The sequence below is a fragment of the Lagenorhynchus albirostris genome, chromosome 20 (genome assembly GCF_949774975.1).
Source record: "Lagenorhynchus albirostris chromosome 20, mLagAlb1.1, whole genome shotgun sequence".
Taxonomy (NCBI): Eukaryota; Metazoa; Chordata; class Mammalia; order Artiodactyla; family Delphinidae; genus Lagenorhynchus; species Lagenorhynchus albirostris.
Genome location: NC_083114.1, coordinates 28221106 through 28243496, shown reverse-complemented (window position 1 = coordinate 28243496; position 22391 = coordinate 28221106). Strand labels below are relative to the sequence as shown.

The window sequence follows — 22391 nt, the reverse complement described above, 5'->3', positions numbered from 1 at the left end:
ATTCTTCCCAGCTCATAGAGATTTTTGTGTGTGTGTCTTAGTGGTAATTTTGTTCTTGTTAATCAATTTACTTATTGCTAACAAAGTGTTCCACTATTGCTGCCCCAGTAGAGCTAGTGAGCCCTGATGGTTGGGTGACTTGGGTGCGATCAGACATTGATCTTTGATCAGTTTGATCTTTGATTGTGGTCTGATTGGAGGAACGGTTTCTGGAGATGCCCATGCCCAAGAGGGCAAGTTGTACTGGCTCCTCTTGCAGAGAGAGGTTGTCAGGCTTGATATTTCTGTTTTATTCAGTGTGTGATAATCTTTATTTGATTCACATCATATTGTTTACCCAACCTTCCCTTGTGTGAGTGAACGTTCATGTTAATGATAGAACATTTCAAATTCTTAGGTCAGGTTGGGAGTCTGCTTCTTGCTGTTTACTCGCGGCACTCATGCATGTGAGGGCCTGCCTAGGTGGTCACTTGGTTACTTCAGTGGAGCCCTTCCTGGTTGGTGACAGAGACAGAAGACAGCCTTAGCATGGGCATGTGGTAGAGGATCATACAAATAATGAAACAGATCAGAGTCAAGTTCTGCGGATCTGTCACCAACATGTGGTTGACATTCTGCATGACCAAAACAATATTTCCCCCTGGTGGGTGGGAAAGAAATCCAACCATTTCATTCTTCTAATCCAGAGAGAAAATATTATGAAGATAATGCAAGTGAAAATTTGTTAGATATATTTTGAAATGGAAATTAAGTGGTTATATAGGCATGTTTGCATTAATTATAGGAAATGAATACTAATTTATTATTGCCCCTGCTCACCATCAGTCTAAATTTATTTATAGATGAGGTCAATGAAAAATTAGTTGAGTCTTTTTCTTTTTCTTTCTTTCTTCTTTCTTTTTAAAGGTGCTGTTTAGAACACTCAGGACTGTGTTTTGCTGCAGATTTGTCATGGTTAATGAATGTTGCTATAGCAGTCAATCATGTACTCTAAATACTGTCACACTTTTTTTTTAAAGCCTCAGTCATGAGCCATGACAGAAAAATAAACAAACAAATATAAAGCTAAAAAACTCTTTCACTGAGCAGCTACACTATGCAGAATCCCTTGGGAAGGCTAAAGGAGGCCAGAATAAATGATAATATAAGTGCTGTGGATGTAGGGAAGCAATGATGGTGTATGAACACAGAGGTTCTGGAGAAAAGAAATACACATACACACACATGGGCGCATACTCCTGTGGAAAAATTGGCAATATTAGCAGCCTCAAGGTGCAATTTCCTGGAGCAGTGAGATTGACAGGTCAGTACTAAATGCTGTTAATTTAACTAACTTCAGATTAATGCTAGAGTCTGCTGTGACTGAAGCCCTCAAACACAGTCTCATTATAGCCTTGCTGGGAAGGTCCTAAATATAGGCATTGACAGTTTAAAACAAATTCGTATACATTTGTGTATTTTTAGACATAGGTTAGGCGTCAGAGTTTGTGTCACAGTTTTCAGGTTGATTAATTGACCCAGTAACTGCACCCTCTACACTCTCGCCCCCTCCTTCTTCCACTACAAATTATGGAGAAAATGGGGGAATTGTCTTTGCTAAGTCATTCAGTGAGCTTTTTATTGAAAGCCTGATGTTTGAATTGCATGCATGCGTCAACACTTGGGTGATAGACACATGATTTATAAAAATAATTTTTCTAATACTATGAAATCCCCCCTATTAATTTTTATATCCACAACAGTTATTACTGGTGTGAATTCCAGGTGGCATTTCAGATGGACAGCTTCTCTTGAGCTATGCTTGGCTCCCCCTGGAAATTTTTCCTGCTTTCCCTAGCACAAAACATTTTGTTTCTAGACTTTGCCTTTACTTCTAGACTGTAGACCTGATGCTATTTGAGTTGTAGTGGTAAAGGGATTCTGTATCTTTAAGAAAAGCATTCACCTCTTCATAGAATAACAAGGAAGATACACAGAATTTTATAGCCAAGTAAGTTTTCCAATCATTTAGATCCCTGTGCTTCTCCAAGTGAGATACCTAACATGCAGCATAGCATGGTGGTGGTGTTGATGGGGTGCAGTGGGCATCTCTGAAGCCTCAGAATAAATATGTGTGTCTTTCTGGAGCATCAAATTTTCAATGCAGATTTTGATGAAAGCAAGTTATTTAGAAGTTAAAACAAACACTTCTATTATGGAGAAGAATGGAACATTTTCCTAAAAAATGAAGATAAAAAAAGAAAGTTTATAGATCTCTCGCTTCCCCCAGGCTAAGTTCCCAGATGCCCCTGGGAGTATACCTACTCACTTGCTTCTGTTAGAAGTAATTCCATGCACGAGTTGGAGAGGCACTAACTGAGCCAATGGTTTCAAACCATTTCACCAAGCAAACCTTTTATTATTTTTATCCTATGGATTTTTAAATAGTTTAATAAAACACTCTCTTTTGAAGGATTTTCTTTATTGACTGCCAAATCAGCTGACTTAAAGTAATCATTTTTCTCCCTATTAATAGTGACCTATATAACTGCCAATAGAAGCATCTCTTCAGTATTAGATAATCAAACCTAACAAACTGGATTAATGTTTTAAGGAAAATCAAGTAAATATGATAATCATATTAGAATTTGTAGTTTTATCTTGAGTAATGATGTGTTGGTTAAGTTTTTGACACCTTGGAAATTGTTTGGGGAGCCCCATTCCTATTTTTTCCACCCCAGAATGAGAACCTTTTCAACCCCCTTATTTTTAAAGGTAAAGAAACTGATACCCAGGGAGGTGGGATGATGATCCAAGGTTTCCTTAAAAACCTTAAATTTAGTGAACTTCCTCTAAACCTAAATGGAACGCAAATTAACCTATTCTTTATGTATTGCAGTGTTCTAATTGCTATCTATTTGGCACACGATTGGTGAACTCATTTTGGTTGGCTGTTTGGCTATAGAAACTAGAAAGGTTTATGTCAATTTTGTGATTAATTTTCCTGCCCATCCACTTCCCTTTTCCTTGGGTCCATTCTCTTTTCACTTCTACCCTCTGGATAGTTTGAGTCCAGAACTCCTGTATCTGTTTGCAAGGTTTGGTCTTTTCACTCTTACTGCAGTTGATCCCTTCTCCAGGCAAGCAGCTATCCCTCTGGGCAGTCATAGGCAGCACAATAGAGGGTCTGTGAGTGTGTGGTGAGCTGTCCGGCTGGGGCAAGACCACTTGGCGGCTCCTGAAATAGGCTCCGTGCTATTGTGGTGTTTAATTATCAACAGCATTTCTACCACCCAGTGTTTCTGAGTGGGCATTTGTTATAAGACCTGCTCAGCTAATTAACTACAGGGTGGGAGTGGGGGGAGGGGCAGGAACTTGGTGTCCAAAGAATACAATTATGGCTACTGTTTAAATCCTCAGATAAATAATAATCAGACCAAGTGGATTTTCTTCACCATCAGAATCTAACCTGTTGGACTTCCCTGGCGGTCCAGTGGCTGACTTCACCTTACAAGGCAGGGGGTGCGGGTTCAATCCCTGGACAGAGAGCTAAGATCCCACGTGCCTCATGGCCAAAAAACCAAAAACATAAAACAGAAGCAATATTGTAACAAATTCAGTAGACTTTAAAAAATGGTCCACATAAAAAAAAAACTTAAAAAAAAAAATCTAACCTACTGATTGCCAACTACTTACTATCCTTACATTTCTTAATTTTGCCTTTGCCCTGCAACTGGTGAATTTGGGCCTAGCTGATAATTGCTTAAAGCTTGAAAAATATAATGAGGGTAAAATGTAAACTAATTTTAATTTTTAACTGAGGCTTTTAGGGAGCAGTTCATTTGACTTGCTTAAAGAAATACCTTTGCCCATTACTAATGATACACCATTTTGCAATGTAGCAACAACTTTTCTATTGTTATTGGCATTTTCCTTGTTTTCATTGATGAGAAATATGGGGCACCAAGACAATCATTTAACCTCAGTGTTAGAAGGATCCTTACAATCAGCCTCAAGTGCCTCTTCCTATAGTACCTTTGGCCCTGTATGATTTCCTTCATGAGGGGAAGTCACTGTTCACCAAGGCGGCCTTGTGATAATCTTACATAGAAGACTGTCAATTAGCAGAGGTTTGTATTATTATTATTAAACCTATTAGTCTGTGTTGTATTTTTAAGAGGCACACAAAAATAAATCAAATACTTGTTTTTGTAAAATAGCTCTGTGTTCTTCCATCCAAAAAAAAAAAAAAAAATCTCTTGCCCCAGATAAAAATTTTCTGTTCTAGCTACCATCAGAAATATATTATATACTAAGTCATGTCAGTTTCAACCCTGTTATTTCAAAGGAGAAAACAAGGTCACTTAGGTATAACCCTTGATTATAAGCCAATATCCTCTGGGCAACCAAGAATAGCAGTTAATAATATTTATCTTTGCTGATCATAAGTGACAACCTCCTAACAACCTCACAACTGACTTGTTTTCAGCTAGGAATGTCAAAGGAAATAATATGGAGGTATTTTAATAATTAAATGTTTTTTAATTCAAAAACTCAAAGCGTAAGTTGCAGTTTACCTGTCCTGATAAGGTTCAGGGCTCAAAATTCACTTTGGTTTCACCTGGGCCTCAACCTGTTGTCTTATTTTCAAGTTTTCCCAAGGACTTTGAGAATGTGGTTTCCGAAAGGTTTTAGTGATTTGGAGATTAAGTGTTTCATTTTAATTACTGTGAGCTTTCTTCTCCTAGAACTCATTACACCTTGGACATAGGGCTCTGGAATGTTTTTCTTTGCTATTTTCAGCAGAATGTGGATTCACGAAGTCCATATCATATAGTTTAAGTTGTAATTGTTGCTCTTTAAGAAGCCAGAGCCATTGACATAGAAAGGGACTTGCTGCCCAGGTCTCCCCAGCTCCAGGGGGGCAAATGGACATTTTCTCTGAAACAAACACACAAAACACTTGAAGAAATTATTTAGAAAATCCAAAGCAGATTACCCAATGACATCATAGGGAGTTTAAATATGAAATAAGATAGCTGTATCTTCTGCTGATTTTTCGATGCTGTCCAATAGAAATACAGTGTGAGTCACATCACTTAAAATTGGCTAGTAGTGACATTAAGAAAGCAAAAAGAAATAGGTGAAATTAATTTGCATAATATATTTTAGTTAACAGATCCAAACATTATCATTTCAACATGCAATCAGTATAAAATTATTAATTAGATATTTTATATATTTTTTGGTACTTAAGTCTTGAAAATTCAGTGTAAGTTTTACATTTAAAACACATTTTAATTTGGACTGGACACATTTCAAGTACCAACAGTCATATGTCTATGTTAGTATAGTTTTAGAACACAAAATCCTACAAACTTCAAAAAGTGCCTATATTGGACAGTGTTTTCACAACACTAGACAACAGATGGGTAAAATATTTAAATTCTCTACCAGGAAATCTTGGGTTTGTTTTATTTCGTTTCTGCAAGTTATATTGGCTAACAATCTTTTTGACCATTTACAATGTGCCAGGGAAATGTTTTAAACCTATTACATTTAATTCTCAACCATCTTAGATAGGTAGTGGAGTAGCCAGCCTTCAAGAGGGCCCCTAGTGATCTCTGTCTCCTAGTTTTCACACCCTGTACCAGGGCTGATCTATGTTGGTCATCGAGATAACAAGATTCAGCAAAAATGATAATATATCACCTCTGATGTTAGGTTATAAAAGAGACTGTTGCTTCCATCTTGGTTGGTCTCTTTGTCTTTCTTAAATCATTTGCTCCGGGAAGCTAACTGCCGTGTTAAGCAGCAGCCCTATGGAGAGGCCCATGCAGGAAGGGACACAGGTCTCACCAGCAGTCACTCTGAGTAAGCCTGGCAGTGGATCCTCTGGCTCAGTCATGCCTTCAGAGGATAGCAATGGTTACGTTGGCAGAACTGAGGGACAGGAACCTCGATAGTGAGTGTGTGCATGTGCACATGTGTGTGTTGGGTGGGCCAACAAAGGTATCTTTAAACTTTATATGTTTTAATTTTTGGCAAGGACAATATATTCTGTGTTGCACGTATATTTAAAATTTAAAAATAAAAGAATGAAAGGACAGTTATCATCTCTTGATGAGCAAGTGACTGGAACTTAGGCTATGGCCACCTGATGTCTAAATAATTATTTGGAAACAAACAAAAAGAGATAAATTCACTTGATATTTACTAAAATCATTCCCTTCAAAATTAGTAATGTATTCACACCCTTCAAAACAAGTGCAAGTAGCCTTGGCATTTATTCAGTTCAATTAAACACACATTTTTTGAGTGCCTTCTGTTTGCTGGGGATACAGGGACACATGAGACCAATTTTGCTCTTGTGGAGTTTACATTCTAACACAGGGGAGGCAGAAAATAAGGAAATCAAAACCTGGAGAAGAATATCATACAGTGATTTCAGCGCTATACAGAAAACTAAACTAAAGTGATGTGATTAGAAAGTGACTTTAGACTTTGGATTTGGTGGCCAAAGAAAGCCTCTCTTGAAGATGTGACATTTAAGGTGAAATGTTAAGAAGGAGTTAGACCGAGTAATGATCAAGATTAAAAGCACTTGATCATTTCAAGCATAGGGAATAGCAGTCCAAAGGCCTTCTAATAAGATAGTGAGGAGTGTTCAAGGAATGGAATGGAGGCTGGTGTATCACGGGTGAGGGGTGAGCAGTATGAGATGAGGTTTGAGAAGGAGCAAATTTGTAAGTCAGGGTGAGGATTTTTACACCTATTTTAATGAAGCAGATAAAAATATCTGGGGACGTATTCTAGCAACCCGCCTAAGGCTTGTTCTTTACGTAGTCTTAATGGTTGCAAATCTTTGTCTTTTGAAGGTGGATTTGATTTCAGGAAACCTCTCTAAATCATTGGAAACCACGACTGGTGAACATGGAGGGTGATGACGCTGAGCAATGCTGTTTTGGAACAAAAATCAGATGTGACTCTAAGCAATGAGTCAGATTTTCTCATAAACTGGCTCTGAGGACAAATCCAAAAGCATTTAGAGCAATGGCAGCACTGTTGGAGCAAGTGTGGGGTCTCCCATGTGGACCCTCTTAAAGGATAACATTCGAGTGGATTGTAGACTTTCTGGTGTGTTTGTTTACATAAAGCCAGCCTCATTAGTTTATAGTCACACCTCTTAGACGTGCCCTGAACCAGTCCCAGCACCAACACGGACCCTTGACTACTGCAGAAATAGTGGTGCATCCTGACCAGTCTGCCAAAATTTTAACATTGGTGTCTGCACCACACTCAGCTGACAGCTACTCTGCGATCATATTTTATGAAGTAACTGAACATAACTAATTCTGGGAGACATTTCCTAGTTCCACAGGCAGTATCCAAGGGAAAGTGAGAGAGAGGGGTTCACAAAGGATTGCAGAGAGAGAGAGGAAAGGGTCTAGAGAGAAGGGAGAATGCAGCTATAGGGAAGGGCAGAAAGACTAAAAATGAGGAGCATTCTGCCATATTATTAATCCGTGTAGAAATAAAAACAGTCAGGCTACGTCTGCAACCAAATTTCAAAACAATGCCTGGAAAACACAATAATGGCAACAACAACAGGTTCCCCACAGTGTAACTTACTTGAAGACAAAGTTTTCTTCATACATTGTGTGTGCAAGTGCATGTATGTATGTGTGCATGTGCACTGTATACATAGTGTATGTGTGTGTGTGTGTGTGTGTGTGTGTGTGTGTGTGTGTGTGTGTGTGTGTGTGCTAAAATTCAATACCTGCAGTTCCCAGCAGTATTAGGCAGGGCTTAAAATTCAACTGAAATTTCAACTGAAAATTTATCAGCACCTACATATGTGCCAGGTATTGGGGTCAAAAGATGAGATAACATCCATGTGAGTGACCAGATTTGCACATGGTAGGTATCCAAAAAGAACTAGTTTCTTTACGGTTACTGTTTATAGAGCCGAAATGATGCCAAATAGATAGCAGCCTCAGAAAGGCAAGGACCTCATTGATGATTCGGTGTGTTCGTCCTGGAGACTGTTGAAGTGTGATTCGAGGGTAGAGGCAGGATATGAGTTAGAATAAGGGAGGGGTTTATGACAAGGGACTTTCAGTTATGGAGCAAGTCTTTCTCAGCCGTTGTTCAACTGAGTATGAGTTATGGCAAGTGGGATACTGAATGGATGAAAAAATCAAAAGTATAGCCCCCAGGTATCCTGTAGTAGCTTTGTACATTAACTTTCCTAGCGCTAGTCCTTTTAGATTCTGGGCCTGTTTCCTGAGCTTGGCACACGTATGTGGGATTCTACTTCAACCATGGCTAAAGTTTTCTCCTAGAAGGAATGATATTACTTTGTGCTGCTTACCTAAAGGTGGGAGGAACAGAAAAAAGTTGCCGAATAAAGATAGTAGATTCATCTAATGAGCAGGCTGAGGTTCTGTGTATATTTAAACTTGGGGCAGTGTGCAAATTTGGGTGGCCACTTCTGGAACTTTCCTTATGAATAAGGAAATGTACATGGTTGAATTTCAAGCCATGTTTATTCAGAACACCTTCATATAGCTCTATGATTTCAGGGGCTAAAGCCCAGAAGACATGCCTGACCAGTGGCTTAGGAGGTAAATCCCTAAACGTATCTGTGTCTTTGTGATTCCTGTTACGAAAGGGAGAGAATTACAGAGGACTTTCTTCTGAGTTACGTCAGGATCTTTGGTTGGCATAGTGAAAAGAGTATTGAGCTGTTTTCAGAAGGGAACACACAGGGGAAGGGAAGACAGAAAATTTACCCTATTAGAAATCCTGAAATATTTAACAGGCATTAGAAGAGGACAGATGGAGAGTCAGGGAAGGAAGGGATTGAACATCTGCAGCGTGACAGTGAGTGTGCTAATGCTTTTCCACAAATACCAAAACAATACAGAAGATCTGGGTTCAAATCATGGGTCCACCACTTATTAGCTTTGGAGCACTGGATGAATTATTTGTCTTTATTTCAGTTTCCTCGTTGATCAAAACGAGGAAACTAACTCTCATCTCACAAGCCAGTGGTCAGGATCAAGTGAGATGACGCAAGCAAAAGCATTTTTGCAATGTGTAAAATACTCTGAGAACTTAAGACCTCATTCCTCTATCCTGCCTCTGCAGCTTCTGGGGATCAGTTTGCAGTGGGTGCTTGCTTATCTGGTTCTAGCTGGGAGACTCTGGTTTTCCTCATGGGCTGGCTCATACTCAGGCACAGAAGCAATTTGATTTCTCTGGTACTTGATACATAAAGTGAATTAAAAATCCCTGAAAACAGACTGTGTTCTATCCTGCCTTTTTTCAACAGGAATGGCATCTCAGCTCATAGAGCAGCACAAAGAAATACAGCATAGGATTTTAGCAAAGGCACAAAGGGAAAGGTACAGGGGCCCAGCGGCCACAGCCTTCTTTATTAGTTACTTGGAAAGACAGTGAGTTTGCACAGCAGGATTCCAGGCGTGGTATCTCACACACTTGGACTTGAATCCTTGACATCCCTATTCATTTGCTAGATGTGTGACCTTTGGTCAGTCACTTAACCTCTCAGAATCACGAATTCCTCTTCTTCAAGATGGAGGTAATAACATCATCCTGAAGGGCTAGTGTGAAAACTGGAGATAATGTATGTGGAGATTTCATAGTTTCTCAATCAATAGTCCTTTGCCATTTTTACACATGTGGGAGTCTATACATGATCCTATCTCTTTAACTTTTTGGGTGGCCAAGGTGACTTCGGTGTCATATTTCCTAGAAGCTAAAACCTGGGTTTCTCTCTCACTGTCCTTTACAAGTTTGTGATGGTAATGTGGTTACCGTCCCACAGGGAATGAGAAAAACCAGGGATCTTTTGAATGAATTTGCTTTCGGTTTAACTAAATATTTAGTACTTGGGTTATTTTATGGAGATTTAATTATGCACAAGGGGGATTGGGGAGATTGGGAGTATTACTGGTTTCATGGAAAATGCAGAAATTCTTTGCAGCGTCTCAGGTAAGTAAGACTAATGTTTCATCCAGCTCAGTGCAGGCAACATCTGGATGAATGGTCTCCTTGTTCCTATAGAATGGGGCTCAGTCTGCATTCTCTATGTTCAGACCCCTTGATTCTCTCTCCACCGCTCTCTCACTGCATCTTTAGGACAGACGTTATTGCAACATAAATTGGAAGGCAGCAAATAAACCTTTTTGATTTCTTCCATCCTTATTTGCCCATCCCTCCAAATCCTCCAATTCCACTAAAAAGAAGCAGCACTTTGATGATGGAGCTCTTATTGAAGAGCCCCAATGCTACTGAACCCAAGTCCTCATTCTTTTTGACATGGATGTGGTGAGTTTAGCATTTTTAAAATAAAGAGTTTTATGATACAAGGTTCTGCCTCTGTACCTAGTTTTTGGGTGGCAGGGGTTTATGAAATTTAGGAGCAGAGATGTGACCTCTAATTATATATTTGCTTGCTTCTCTTTCAGCCTTCTGGGTCTCACCACTTGGAAGTGAGTGAATCAGTATTAGTGAAACTAACAATTTGATGAGTTTACTTTTTTCTTTTAGGAAACATAAAAACTGTGGCTCAGAGCCATTGTGGTCATTGGGTCAGAGAGTTTGCACCTAAGGGAATATGAGTGCCTCCCTCAGAACGTTGTGTGAGGATTCAAGGAGTCAATACATGTAAAGTGCTCAGAATAGTGCCTGGCACAGGGCAAGGGCTATATGATTTTATCCCATCCACTCCTGGGCGGGGTCTATGACCTGAGAGCAGTTCCCTGTGGTAAGTACTATCAGCTCTACTTCAAAATACATCCAGAAAGAAGCCATTCACAAAAGACCACATACGATGTGATTCCGTTTATATGAAATGTCCAGAAGAGGCAAATCTATAGAAACAGAAAGTAGATTCGTGGTTGCCCAAGGCTGGGAGGAGTGGGGAGGTTGGGGTGAGATAGCCGAAGGGTATGGGGTTTCTTTTGGGGGGATGAAAACGGTCTAAAATTGACTGTGGTGATGGTTGCACAAGTCTGTGCATATACTAAAAACCATTGAATTGTACACGATAAGTGAGTAAATTGTATGGCATGTGAATTATATCTCAATAAAGCTGTTAAAAAATACATTCAGAATTCCACCGCTGCTCACCGTCAATGTCACCATCAATGTCACTATGGTGCTAGTCCAAGCAGCTGGCATCTGTCTCCTGGACCATTAGAATAGCCTCCTAATTGGTTTTCACAGTTTCACAGTTGCCCTAACCACTGTGTATTCTCCACAGACGGCTGTAGTGATCTTTTATTTTTATTTACTTATTTTTTTTGCGGTGCGCGGGCCTCTCACTGTTGTGGCCTCTCCCGTTGCGGAGCACAGGCTCCGGACGTGCAGGCCCAGCGGCCATGGCTCACGGGCCCAGCCGCTCCGCGGCATGTGGGATCTTCCCGGACCGGGGCACGAACCCGGTCCCCTGCATCGGCAGGCTGACTCTCAACCACTGCGCCACCAGGGAAGCCCTGTAGTGATCTTTTAAAATATAAAGCAGAATATGTCTTCCTTCCTCCCTCCCTCCCTCCCTCCTTCTTTCTTTCCCATGCCACGCGGCTTGTAGGATCTTAGTTCCCTGACCAAGGATTGAACCTGGGCCCCAGCAGTGATGGCACCGAGTCCTAACCACTGGACTGCCAGGGAAGTTCCCAGAATATGTCTTTCATCTGCTTAAACTGTTTCACTGTCTCCCCATCACACTTAAAATCAAAGTGAAACTTCTCACCTTGGCTAATCTGCTCCTGTATGGTCTGGTCCCTGTGACTTGTCCCTCAGCCATCACTCTCCCCTATGTTCATTTTGCTTTAGCCACACTGGCCTTCTTGTTCTTCAGATATGGCAGTCTCATTCCTACTTGCCTCAGAACCTTTCTGAGTGTTTGCCATTCACTCTGCCTAAAATTTGACCCCATGTCTTCTCATAGCTCATTCCTTGATATTGCCTAGGACTAGGCTCAAATGTCACTGCATTAGAGAGGCTTTTCTTGCCCAACCCTATTAAAATAGTCCCCACTCCATCAATCTCCACCCATTCATTCACTTTATTTTCTTCATAGTATTTATCACTATTTGAATTTATATATTTATCTATTTACTTGATTGTTGGAAATCTTCTCCCCTAGTACGTAAGTTCTTTGAGCGTAGAGATTTTTGTCTTGTTCACCACTGCATTCCTAGTACTTAGAACATGCCCTTTCCTCATTGTTTGTTGAATGAGTGAATGAATGAATGGAACCACCATGTTGACTGTGGACAGAAAGCCATTAACACACACATACTCATTCTCTTTTCTATCTCATTCTTTTTTCTATGTATATGTGCTGTGCTATAGCCTCACTTGGAGTCTTTCACATATCTTAAAACTTGCATTCAATTCTTACGAGGAAGTTCCTTTGAGGTTCCTTTTCAATAACATTCTGTGTATTCTGTTTAGAACGTAACTTGATGCTTAGACTGAGAAACACTATCACTGTTTGCATGAAAGTTCATGAAAACATGTAAAGGACTTCAGAGCCTATGCTTAGTCAACCATTCACTCTAAGGGCCAGCAATGGCTATTTCGGTCGCATAAAGCTGCGGTCTGGCCTTAATAGTACATGTTTTATTCTTGAGTTTACTTACAGTGTGGACTTTCTTGGGCCCCTGTTCTCAGAAGAATCCTAGCAATGGGCACATTGTTGGTCATGATGGCGATATCCAGAGGTGTCAGCCCCTCACTGTTAGGTGTGTTGAGATCTAGTTCTTCCAATGTGTACTGATACAGGAGGATCTGCACAGCATCCATGTCTTGCTGTTCAACTGCTTCAAACATGGCTTCATTGCCCTGGAAGTTCTGGAAGAGAATGAAGCAGGTTCGCACAGTTTCATAGACCAGCTTGTCTTCATGGCCTAGCTGTTTTGAATTTTAGGGACTGCTTCAGTGACTGCATTCCCACTTATAAGTGGTATAACTGCTATTTATTCCAAGGTCTCCAAAGTAAACACTATTGGACCCTCCCTCCATCTTTTTTAATGAACATTGAAAAGATCTGTATATTTAGATGCATTGAGACAATATAGTATACAGTCTACAGATAAGAGCAAACATCAGTTTTTCTCAAACCAGTCTTCTGTGGAATACTGTTCAGTAGGCCATCATAAGGTGTTCTATGAAGAAAGTAGCATGTGGTCAAGTGAATTTAGTAAACATTAGATTAAACCAAGTTACTGCATTATTTTATTGTAAGACCTCTCAAGCCCTTTAGTAATTTTAACATGCAATTATGACTCTCTAATAGGTGAGAAATATGACCTGTTTCAAATATTTTTTCACAGAACATATTTTTCATTATATTTGTTTTAACTGTCCTGGAATAAGGTTCTACCAAACACAGTTTGTAAAACGCTGGCATAGATAACACAGCACAGGTAATTTAAATTATGACTAGCTTGGAATACACTTTCTCTGTTTCTCAAACTCATCCCCTCCCTTTCCGTCCCCGTGTTTTGACTGTTTCTCAGACTGTTACCAGATCATGGCAGTGACCTACCTGTTGCTAGTCTTAGTCTCCTCCATCCCTACTCCATATTGATACGAGTAGTCTTTCTAAAATTTACACTGCTACATGTCCCTTCCTTATTTACAAATCTCTAGTAGGTCCACACTGCCTGCAGGCTGACTCCCTAACTCCTAGACTCCTTTATACTAACCTCTACACTTTCTCAACCCTGAGCCCCAGCCACTGAATACCTGGCATTTCTGAGACCTCAGGTGAGGGGCTCAAGAGGTGGTGTCCAGGGAAGGTTTCAGTGAATGGGTGGCAATTGCTTTGGGGCCTGAGAAGGCCAAAAGTTGAATATTCATAGGATACAAATCACCTATAGAAGAGAATAGCTAAAGACAGTATCTTTCCTTTGAAAGGTTCTTTCAGGGGATTAATAGTAAGCAAAGGAGAAAAGCTTTAGAATTCTCTCAAATACATATTTCTGTAGCTCATGGGATAAGAGCAACACATATACTATTCATACATTTATCTGGTATCTTCTCCAAGAGTTGCCAGGTGTTTAAACATGTTGAAATACCAATGGTCCTGAGCTAGCATAGGGGTTGCCTGATTAAAATGTGGAAGGTCTTCAGTAACCACATATTTAGGTAGGCAGGTTTTATTTTTAGTCTCATCAAAACTCAATTCTCCCATTCAAAGGCTACAGGTCGACATAGCTGAGTGCGTAACACATGAATGAAATTGGAGGAAAACACAAAGCTATTATGCAAATGCTTGTTTTGACAAAGGGGACCCAGGGGATAGAACTGTTTGATATGCAGCTCTCTTTGCTACATGGCAGTCTGCTGAACCGAAAAGTGTTTTGTCGACAATCTGCTAAGCTGAACAGCCTCTGATGCTCAGGCCGTAACTCAGCCACAACCAAGCCCTCCCAGAAGATGAGTTTGAAATGAGAAAACAAACTAGAAAACAAATGAGTGCAAAGTTAAAATGCTGCCCTGTCCAAACAACACAGTTGTGTATTTGTTTGTGATTCTTAGTCTGTCTAATTTCTCATGTGCCATACTTGCTCTCACTCTTAAGTCATTCCCTTCGCCATATGCTTTTGTTGGCAAACTCTGGTACGCTTCTATCTGGAAAGGCTAGGGCTCATTTCTGTTTTAAGCTCAAACAAATGGTGCCATTACCCCCTGCAGAAATACCCTTGCTGAGCATGATAATATTATGCCCTCAGCTTTTACTGAGGGGCAGTATAAGAAGCTGCTATGTGAGAATGTTTATAACATCCCCAGTGCCACTCTTTATTCTCCATTACATAATTCACTATGACATCTTATAGAAGCCGGAGGACTTAGCAACAGGAAGATATTCATTTGGTATACTTGCAGTTATTAGCTAATGGAATGCTATTACCAATTGTCCTTCCCCTTCTGCTTTGACTGACTAGGAACTCAGAGGTAAATGTAATGACAAATTTTAGGTACTGTATCTGCCTAGGTTTTTGGTATATCTATTTCTCTTTCCATCCCCACTATTTTCTTTTTCCAGTTTTTTTCCTTCCTTCCTCCCTCCCACCCTCCTCCCCTTCCTTCTTTCTTTCTTTTTCCCTTTCTTGCTCCCTTGCTGTCCCCCACAATCACCATCGCTATTGATTTATTTACCATTGTATAATACATTTGCATTTTTTTTTGTTTTTGCCTGGATTCTGTCTTGAATGCCTTTGGAAAGCATATGGGGTATACATTACAAATAAGTAAATAAAATATTGTTCATTGTTCATTCAATATTTGAATGAACACTGGATTTGAATGAACACTGGATCTCTCAGAAAGCCTATTTAATCTCAAACTCCGTATTTGTCAAGCTGCTATTTTGTGGGCTGTTTGGTCTATTAGAGAAAGAAAAACTAAGGGAAATAAAGGAAAAGAAATTAAGAAAAAGAAAGGGAAAATCTCACAGTCACTTAAACTTCGACTAACATATGTGCAGTTCCTACCTTACCTGACTTTCAACATTTATAAACTTGCAAACATCAGGTTCTGGAGTAAACGTGGATCATCGTAGTATCTCCTTAAATCCAAACACAACTGCACTAATCAAACCAAGATGAGAATAAAGAGTTTTATTACCACCGAAGTCTTTCTGAGACTCAGCCGGTCAGTTCTTGTTCTAAAAGAGGCTTCATCAAACGAAGAGTGGCTCCCTTTCAGTTTCTCAGAGAGGTTCCGGTACAGGCGTTTGGCAGCACTGGGAGACGATGGGGCGCTATGTTTTTTTGACTGAGAAAGATGTAAATTCTGCATTTGTTGGGTCATTTTCACACGGCAGTTCCTAAGAGGAGAAAAATCTAATGTCGTAATAATTTTACACAACATAATTATAAGTTGACAAAAAATTTTATCATCCCCAGTAACCATCTGGAATCCTAATAAAATATTATAGCTGGAAGGGACCTTAGAGATCATCAGATCCAGCTTTTTCATGTTATAGATGAGAAAGCTGAAACCCAGGGAAGGGAGGCAGCTTGTTTATGGCCAAATAGCTAATTGGTGGCAAGAATGAAATGACAACATCCATTTACTATACAAACATATGCATTTACATACAAACATATATGACTTGAGCCTCTACGAAAAATCTTTTGATCTCTGTCCCACTGGGAGGAAGTATCTCAATTCTATAACCCAGGGAGTCTGTTCAATTATTCTTGGCTATATATAATTGGAATTTTGCTACTTATACTCTAGATGCTGTCTTCTGTTGGGTATATAAAAGAGTGTGGTTGTTTCCTGCAGATCCCCCTTCTCTCAAAAGTGTTAAACTGTGCCTGTTGTCTGAGATTTGTTGGACTATCACAGTGCCCAGAGCTTTGGGGAATTTGTACAGATAGGCTCATCCCTGCTCACCCCAGATACTTCAGATAGTGTCCTCCAGGACACTTACTACTGGCATTCTCTAAGTAGTATTTGACTGCTGTTCCACAAATCTCTAAACAGGTCCTCACCAACGTCATACCTGAAGTCAATTTCCAGGAGGTTAGCTATGGATTTCAAAGGCTGTCCATCATTATGTTGGGTATTGCTATTGAAATATTGATGCTACCAAGGCTATTGCTGCCTAGCATGTGTGTATTGGATGAACAAATGTATGAATGAAATAATTGGCTAAGGCAGTTATGTGCAAGGTGTCTCCACCCCTGGTGCAGCCTCTGGTGCATTGGGCCCAGGTCTCTGGAGCATGCGGCTGCCTTCCCACCACCTGCCCTCAAATACCCAGTGGAGTCTTCCATTTGTAATGCTGCCATTGCCACTTAGCCGTGACCCTTAGGACATCTTCAGTCCTTGAGTTTTTATAGCTTTATGGACTCTGATATAATACCATGTAGAATCTCTTTTATTGACCAAACCCTTCACAGCACTGACTTCAGTGATTCTCCAACTCCTACAGGATATAACCATATTCTTTAGCTTTACATACAAGTGCTTGCCTCTCTAGCTTCATCTGATACTGTACTTCTACATTATAGGTTTCAGTCTTTCTGATCTCCTTTGAGTTTCCTAAGTGGTTCAAACTCTTTGCTACCTCTGGGTCTTTGTATGCACTGCTCTGTATGTATTAAAATTCCATCTGTGCCTGCATCCCCTAGGAAACAATTGTTGATCCTTAAAGTCTATGCTCAAGTAGTTTCTGACACCCCAGGGCAAATTTGGGTATTTCTTTACTCATTCACTCAGTATGTGCTTGTTACAGTAAATACTTTATCACGTTACAACTGTTTGTTTGGCTTTCTGTCTCCCAGCTAGTCTATATGCTTCACAAGAACAAGGACTGCTAAATATTACTTTTTATATCCCTAGTACCTAAAATGTGCCTGTCTCAGGGTAAAAGAAATATAACAGAGATTAAGATGTGAATCTCCTCTTCCACCTACTGAATATGGGATCTTGGGCAAGTTACGTAACATGTCTGCATCTCATTTTTCTAATTTTTGAAATAGAGAAAATAACAACAACTACATATTATGGTTGTGAGGATTTGATGAGATAATGAATGTAAGTAGCTTAGAATGTAGGCAGACTTCTGGCAGCTATCATATTTATTATAGAAGATACTCAGCAGATACTTCAGAGTAAATGAATGAACATTTGAGAGTCTATTACATATAATATAGTAAGGGTCTACCCAGAAAGCTCATTTCCTCTCATGCTTCTGAACTGGGTTCCATGTCCACTAGCACCAACTAACCTTGACTTCCTTGCACTTTAACAAATGGAGATCCATCTTCATTACATTGTTGAATGTCTTTAGGCACCTTTTAAGTCTTGCTTGTAATTTTCTCCAACAGACTTCCTGGTGCCTTCTGAGGAGGTCAGACCTATTCAATATTAGTCATGTTCATCAGGACCTACCCATTCTCAGCCAAACGGCCACATTTACATTTGGAAGGAGGATGTAAAGCACTGTCTGTAGTGTGTATGTACATGTGGGTATATTTTCATTAATTTTTAATAATCTTTTAATTTACACAAAAGCAGTAGGTGATTTGGCATCTTCCTCTTTCTGCCTACAAATCTTTTCCTATAATTCAATAGCAGCCCTAGCACTTCCTCTATGTCTTAACCATTCCCACAGAAATTCCAGATTGATATGCAAGCTAGCTTACATGGGGATTGCCTTTACTTATTTACTTCTGCCTCCTGTCTCTAGCCTTTTCCTTCAGCATTAAGCCATCTGTCTTGTCTACACCATTATCATTCCCCAAATAACTCTACATTCTTTAGTATCTCCCACAGTGCCCTGGAGTCCAGTAAATAAATTCTTGTCGATTGATCAAATTCCAGTGACTTGCCCTCTAACTGATGACACCTACCCACACGGTCTCTTTTGTCTTTGCTCATCTCCTGTCTGTTCCCTTCACTCAAAATAGGTTGACTTTCTCTGTCTCTTTGACGTCCTTCTCATACCACCCCAGCTGTCCCTTCCTTCCAGGCCATCCTTTAGCACGTTTCTGTTTTTCTAGATTTCATCTATCATGATATTTTCTTTTCCTTCTCTATATTTAAAATTTTGTCTGATGAGAGATACTGAGAAAGACAACTTTCTATTATCTGTTCTCATAAACATGCACACCCCTCCCAGCTAAATGTGCTCTTACATTTTTACCGTGGAAAGGGAAAAGCGTTTGAGAAGCAGAGGAGCTTTGGCTCTGGAATTTGGCAGACCCAAGCTTGAACCATGATATTTTTATCTGTAATCTGTGTAACTTTGGGCACTTTAATAAAATTCTCTGAGTCTGTGTAGTATATAAAAAGGTTTATTACAGAGTTGTGAAGATTAAATGAATTAACAAAAGGTATGCATCCTGTTTGGTGCATAGTAGCCACTCAGTAAATAGCAGCAATTATTAAGGTTACTCCAAGTCTTCTTCCCAAACCAGAAACACCAAAGTACACTGTAATAATCTAAATAGTTTTGTTTGTTGTAAACATTGTTTTGAATCTGATTTTATGTATTTACTATACTTCATTTTTATTTTGATAAAAATATGTTTAGATATTTTAGTGTGTATGTTTACAGTAAGTTATGGTAAAACAGAAGCACCAAGTAGAGCTTCAGACGGTTAGAGGGAAGAGAGGAATAAAGATGTCTAAAAATACTTGAGAAATAAAAAGAAACAAAATTAGGAAACATAATAAATAGAAATGTAAAATGAAGGAGTAGGGTTAAGACTGAATATGTGGGCACAATACATTCAGATGGTTTACTTTTCCTAATAAAAGATAAAACTCTCCAACTGAGATTTTTAAATGGCCATTTACCAGTGGTACACCTAATTAAACATTTCACAGAAATATTAAAAACAAAAGAAAAGTATGACAGTGGGAATGGCAAAATAAGGACCTCTGAAAATCCTCTTCTACATAAAAGCAATGAGAACATCAGCAAAAATTGTCAGAATTAATTTTTCAGAACCCTGGAAATTAACCAAAGGTTTGAAGCAATCCAGGAAGTGTTTATTCAAGAAAAGTAACTGAATTTGGTAAGAATAGTAAGCTTTGTGGCATTTTTAACTTGCTTCATTCCCATATTCCTCAGCTCTGTGGTAGCCTTGAAGACTAAACAGCCTACATTCATAGTAAAAACCAGTAGCCTGGCAGCCACTGGATGGTGCAGAATAGTAATGGAGCGTCTTTAAAACCCCATTTTGAGAGAATCATCATTATTTGACACTTCTGGTGGTTCCCTGGAAGAACTCACTCACAAGACTTTTTTTTTTTTAATTTATTTGACTCTGAGTTCACCAAGTGCAAATAACCTTTTCCTCTGGGGCATCTGTTGAAAACAAACATCAGCAATGGCTTAATATCACAGCTGCCTGAGGTGGTGGATAAGAATGGTAGCAAACAGTAGATAACCAAAAAGCGTAAAAGGAAAAGTTGAGGAATTAGATGTCCATAGAGGACTTTGAAAAGTTCTGACACATTCCTGGGGATCTAGCAGATCACAGGCATGCCCAGAGCTGAGAGCATTCTCATAAAGTACCTGAGAAGGTCCTAAGCTCTCATCTCTGTCTGACTTTGAGGCTCTGTGCAAGCAGGATGTGAAGGCTAAGGCAGAGCTGTCAACTGCCTGATGAGTATTGAAGGTGTGCCCCAACATAGACATAGAACCTCTTTGCCAAGATCAGTTCTAGGCCTTTAAGGAAATTTGTGTTCAGTCATTAGCTGACCACTGAGCTAACCAAGCAAAGACTTCAGTGGCCACATATGACAAGAATACAGACTTTACAGATACAGTTCTGTACTCTACAAATTCAGTTAGAGGACAATCTGATTTCTAGAGTTGCCACATTACATTATTTAAGATGCCTAGCTTTCAACAGAAAAAAATATGAGACATGTAAAGAAACAACAAAAAATTTTTCCATTCACAGGAAATAATGCAGTATATTAACATTGCCCTTGACGAAGTCCAAATGTTGGGCTTATTAGACAAAGACTTTATTTTTTTTAATATCTATCTATTTATTTATTTATTTGTTTGGGGTACAGTTGTTTTACAGTGTTCAGTTACTTTCTACTGTGCAGCTAAGTGAAGTAGAGTTCCCTGTGCTGTACAGCAGGTTCTCATTAGTTATTTTATACATATTAGTGTATATACGTCAATCCCAATCTCCCAGTTCATCCCATTTACCCCCTTTGCCCCCTTGGTGTCCATACATTTGTTCTCTACATCTGTGTCTCTATTTCTGCCTTGCAAACCAGTTCATCTGTACCATTTTTCTAGATTCCTCATATATGCGTTAATATATTTGTTTTTCTCTTTCTGACTTACTTCACTGTGTATGACAGTCTCTATGTCCATCCATATCTCTACAGATGACCCAATTTTGTTCCTTTTTTTGGCTGAGTAATATTCCATTTAGACAAAGACTTTAAATTGTATATCTTAAATATGTTCAAAGAACTAATGGAATTCATGTCTAAAGAAATAAAGGAAATTATGAGAATGATGTCTCACCAAATAGAGAATATCAATACAAGGTAAAATTTATAAAAAAAAAACCTGCCAGAATCAAGTAGAAATTCTAGAGTTGAAAAGTACAATAACTGAAATGAAAATTGACTGGAGGAACTCAACATCATATTTGAGCAGGCAGAAGAAAGAATCAGCAAACTTGAAGATAGGTCAATTGAAATCAGTTTTAGGAGCAAAATGAAAAAAAAAAATGAAGAGAACCAGAGTCTTAGAGATCTGTGTGACCCATCAAATGTACCAACATATATATAATAGGCATTCCAGAAGGAGGAGGAGGAGGAGAAAGCATATTGAAAAAATAATGGCCAAAAACATCGCCAAATTGATGAAAAACATTAACCTACACATCCTAGAATCTCAGTGAACACCTAGTTGGATAAAGTCAAAGAGATTCACACCTAGATACATCATAATTAAACTGTCAAAAGCTAAAGACAAAGAGAAAATCTTGAAAACAACAAGCAAGAAATAACTCATTATGTACAAGGAATTCTCAAAATGATTTACAGCTGGTTTTTCACCAGAAAATGATAGAGGCCTGAAGGAAGTGGTTTTAAGCACAGTGTCAAAAGTAAGGACTCTGATACAAAAGTAAGGACTTTGATACAAGGCTGATCTACTTTTAGGTTTTGTTTTTTCTACTTATTAGAAAATTATTCAAATAATTTTATTAGATATAATTAGCTGTATGATATTTAGCAAAATATTAGCTTCAATTTCCTCATCTTAACAGTGGTCCCATCTCAATTTTAATAGTCATGTCTAAAGGGATATTAAAGTTTTAGATAATACATACCAATTGTTTAACAGAGTGCCTGAAATAAACAGATGTTCAATAAATATTTTTTGAACATCTATTTATTTTAGGCCCGCTGTTTCCAGGCAACTACTGGTCTGCTTTTTGATACTATAGATTAGGTTTCATTTTATGGAATTTCATACAAGTGGAATCACCATCATTCACTTTTTTTTTTTAACCTAGATTCTTCTTTATTTGAGGGTCAATTTTTAAAAATAAATTAATTTATTTTGGGCTGCATTGGGTCTTCGTTGCCATGCACGGGCTTTCTCTAGTTGGGGCAAGTGAGGGCTACCCTTCATTTCAGTGCATGGGCTTCTCATTTCAGTGGATTCCCTTGTTGCGGAGCATGGGCTCTAGGCATCTGGGCTTCAGTAGTTGTGGCACGCCAGCTCAGTAATTGTGGCTTGCGGGCTCAGTAGTTGTGGCTTGTGGGCTCTAGAGCACAGGCTCAATAGTTGTGGTGCAGAGGCTTAGTTTCTCTACAGCATGTGGGATCTTCCCGGATTAGGTATTGAACCCGTGTGCCCTGCA

At 39.2% G+C, this 22391-nt stretch overlaps 1 protein-coding gene across 1 annotated transcript in view; it reads right to left on the bottom strand.

The window, feature by feature from the left end:
* ANKFN1 (ankyrin repeat and fibronectin type III domain containing 1) overlaps window positions 1-15849 on the bottom strand; it is a 138572-nt gene extending 122723 nt beyond the window's left edge. Inside the window, exons 1-2 of the mRNA XM_060134735.1 lie at window positions 15649-15849; window positions 12657-12867 (exon numbers count right to left, since the gene is read on the bottom strand). Of these exons, the coding sequence (XP_059990718.1) occupies window positions 12657-12867; window positions 15649-15834 (397 nt within the window). The 5' untranslated portion in view covers window positions 15835-15849. The remainder of the gene's footprint in view (window positions 1-12656; window positions 12868-15648) is intronic.
* Between the last annotated feature and the right edge of the window lie 6542 nt (window positions 15850-22391).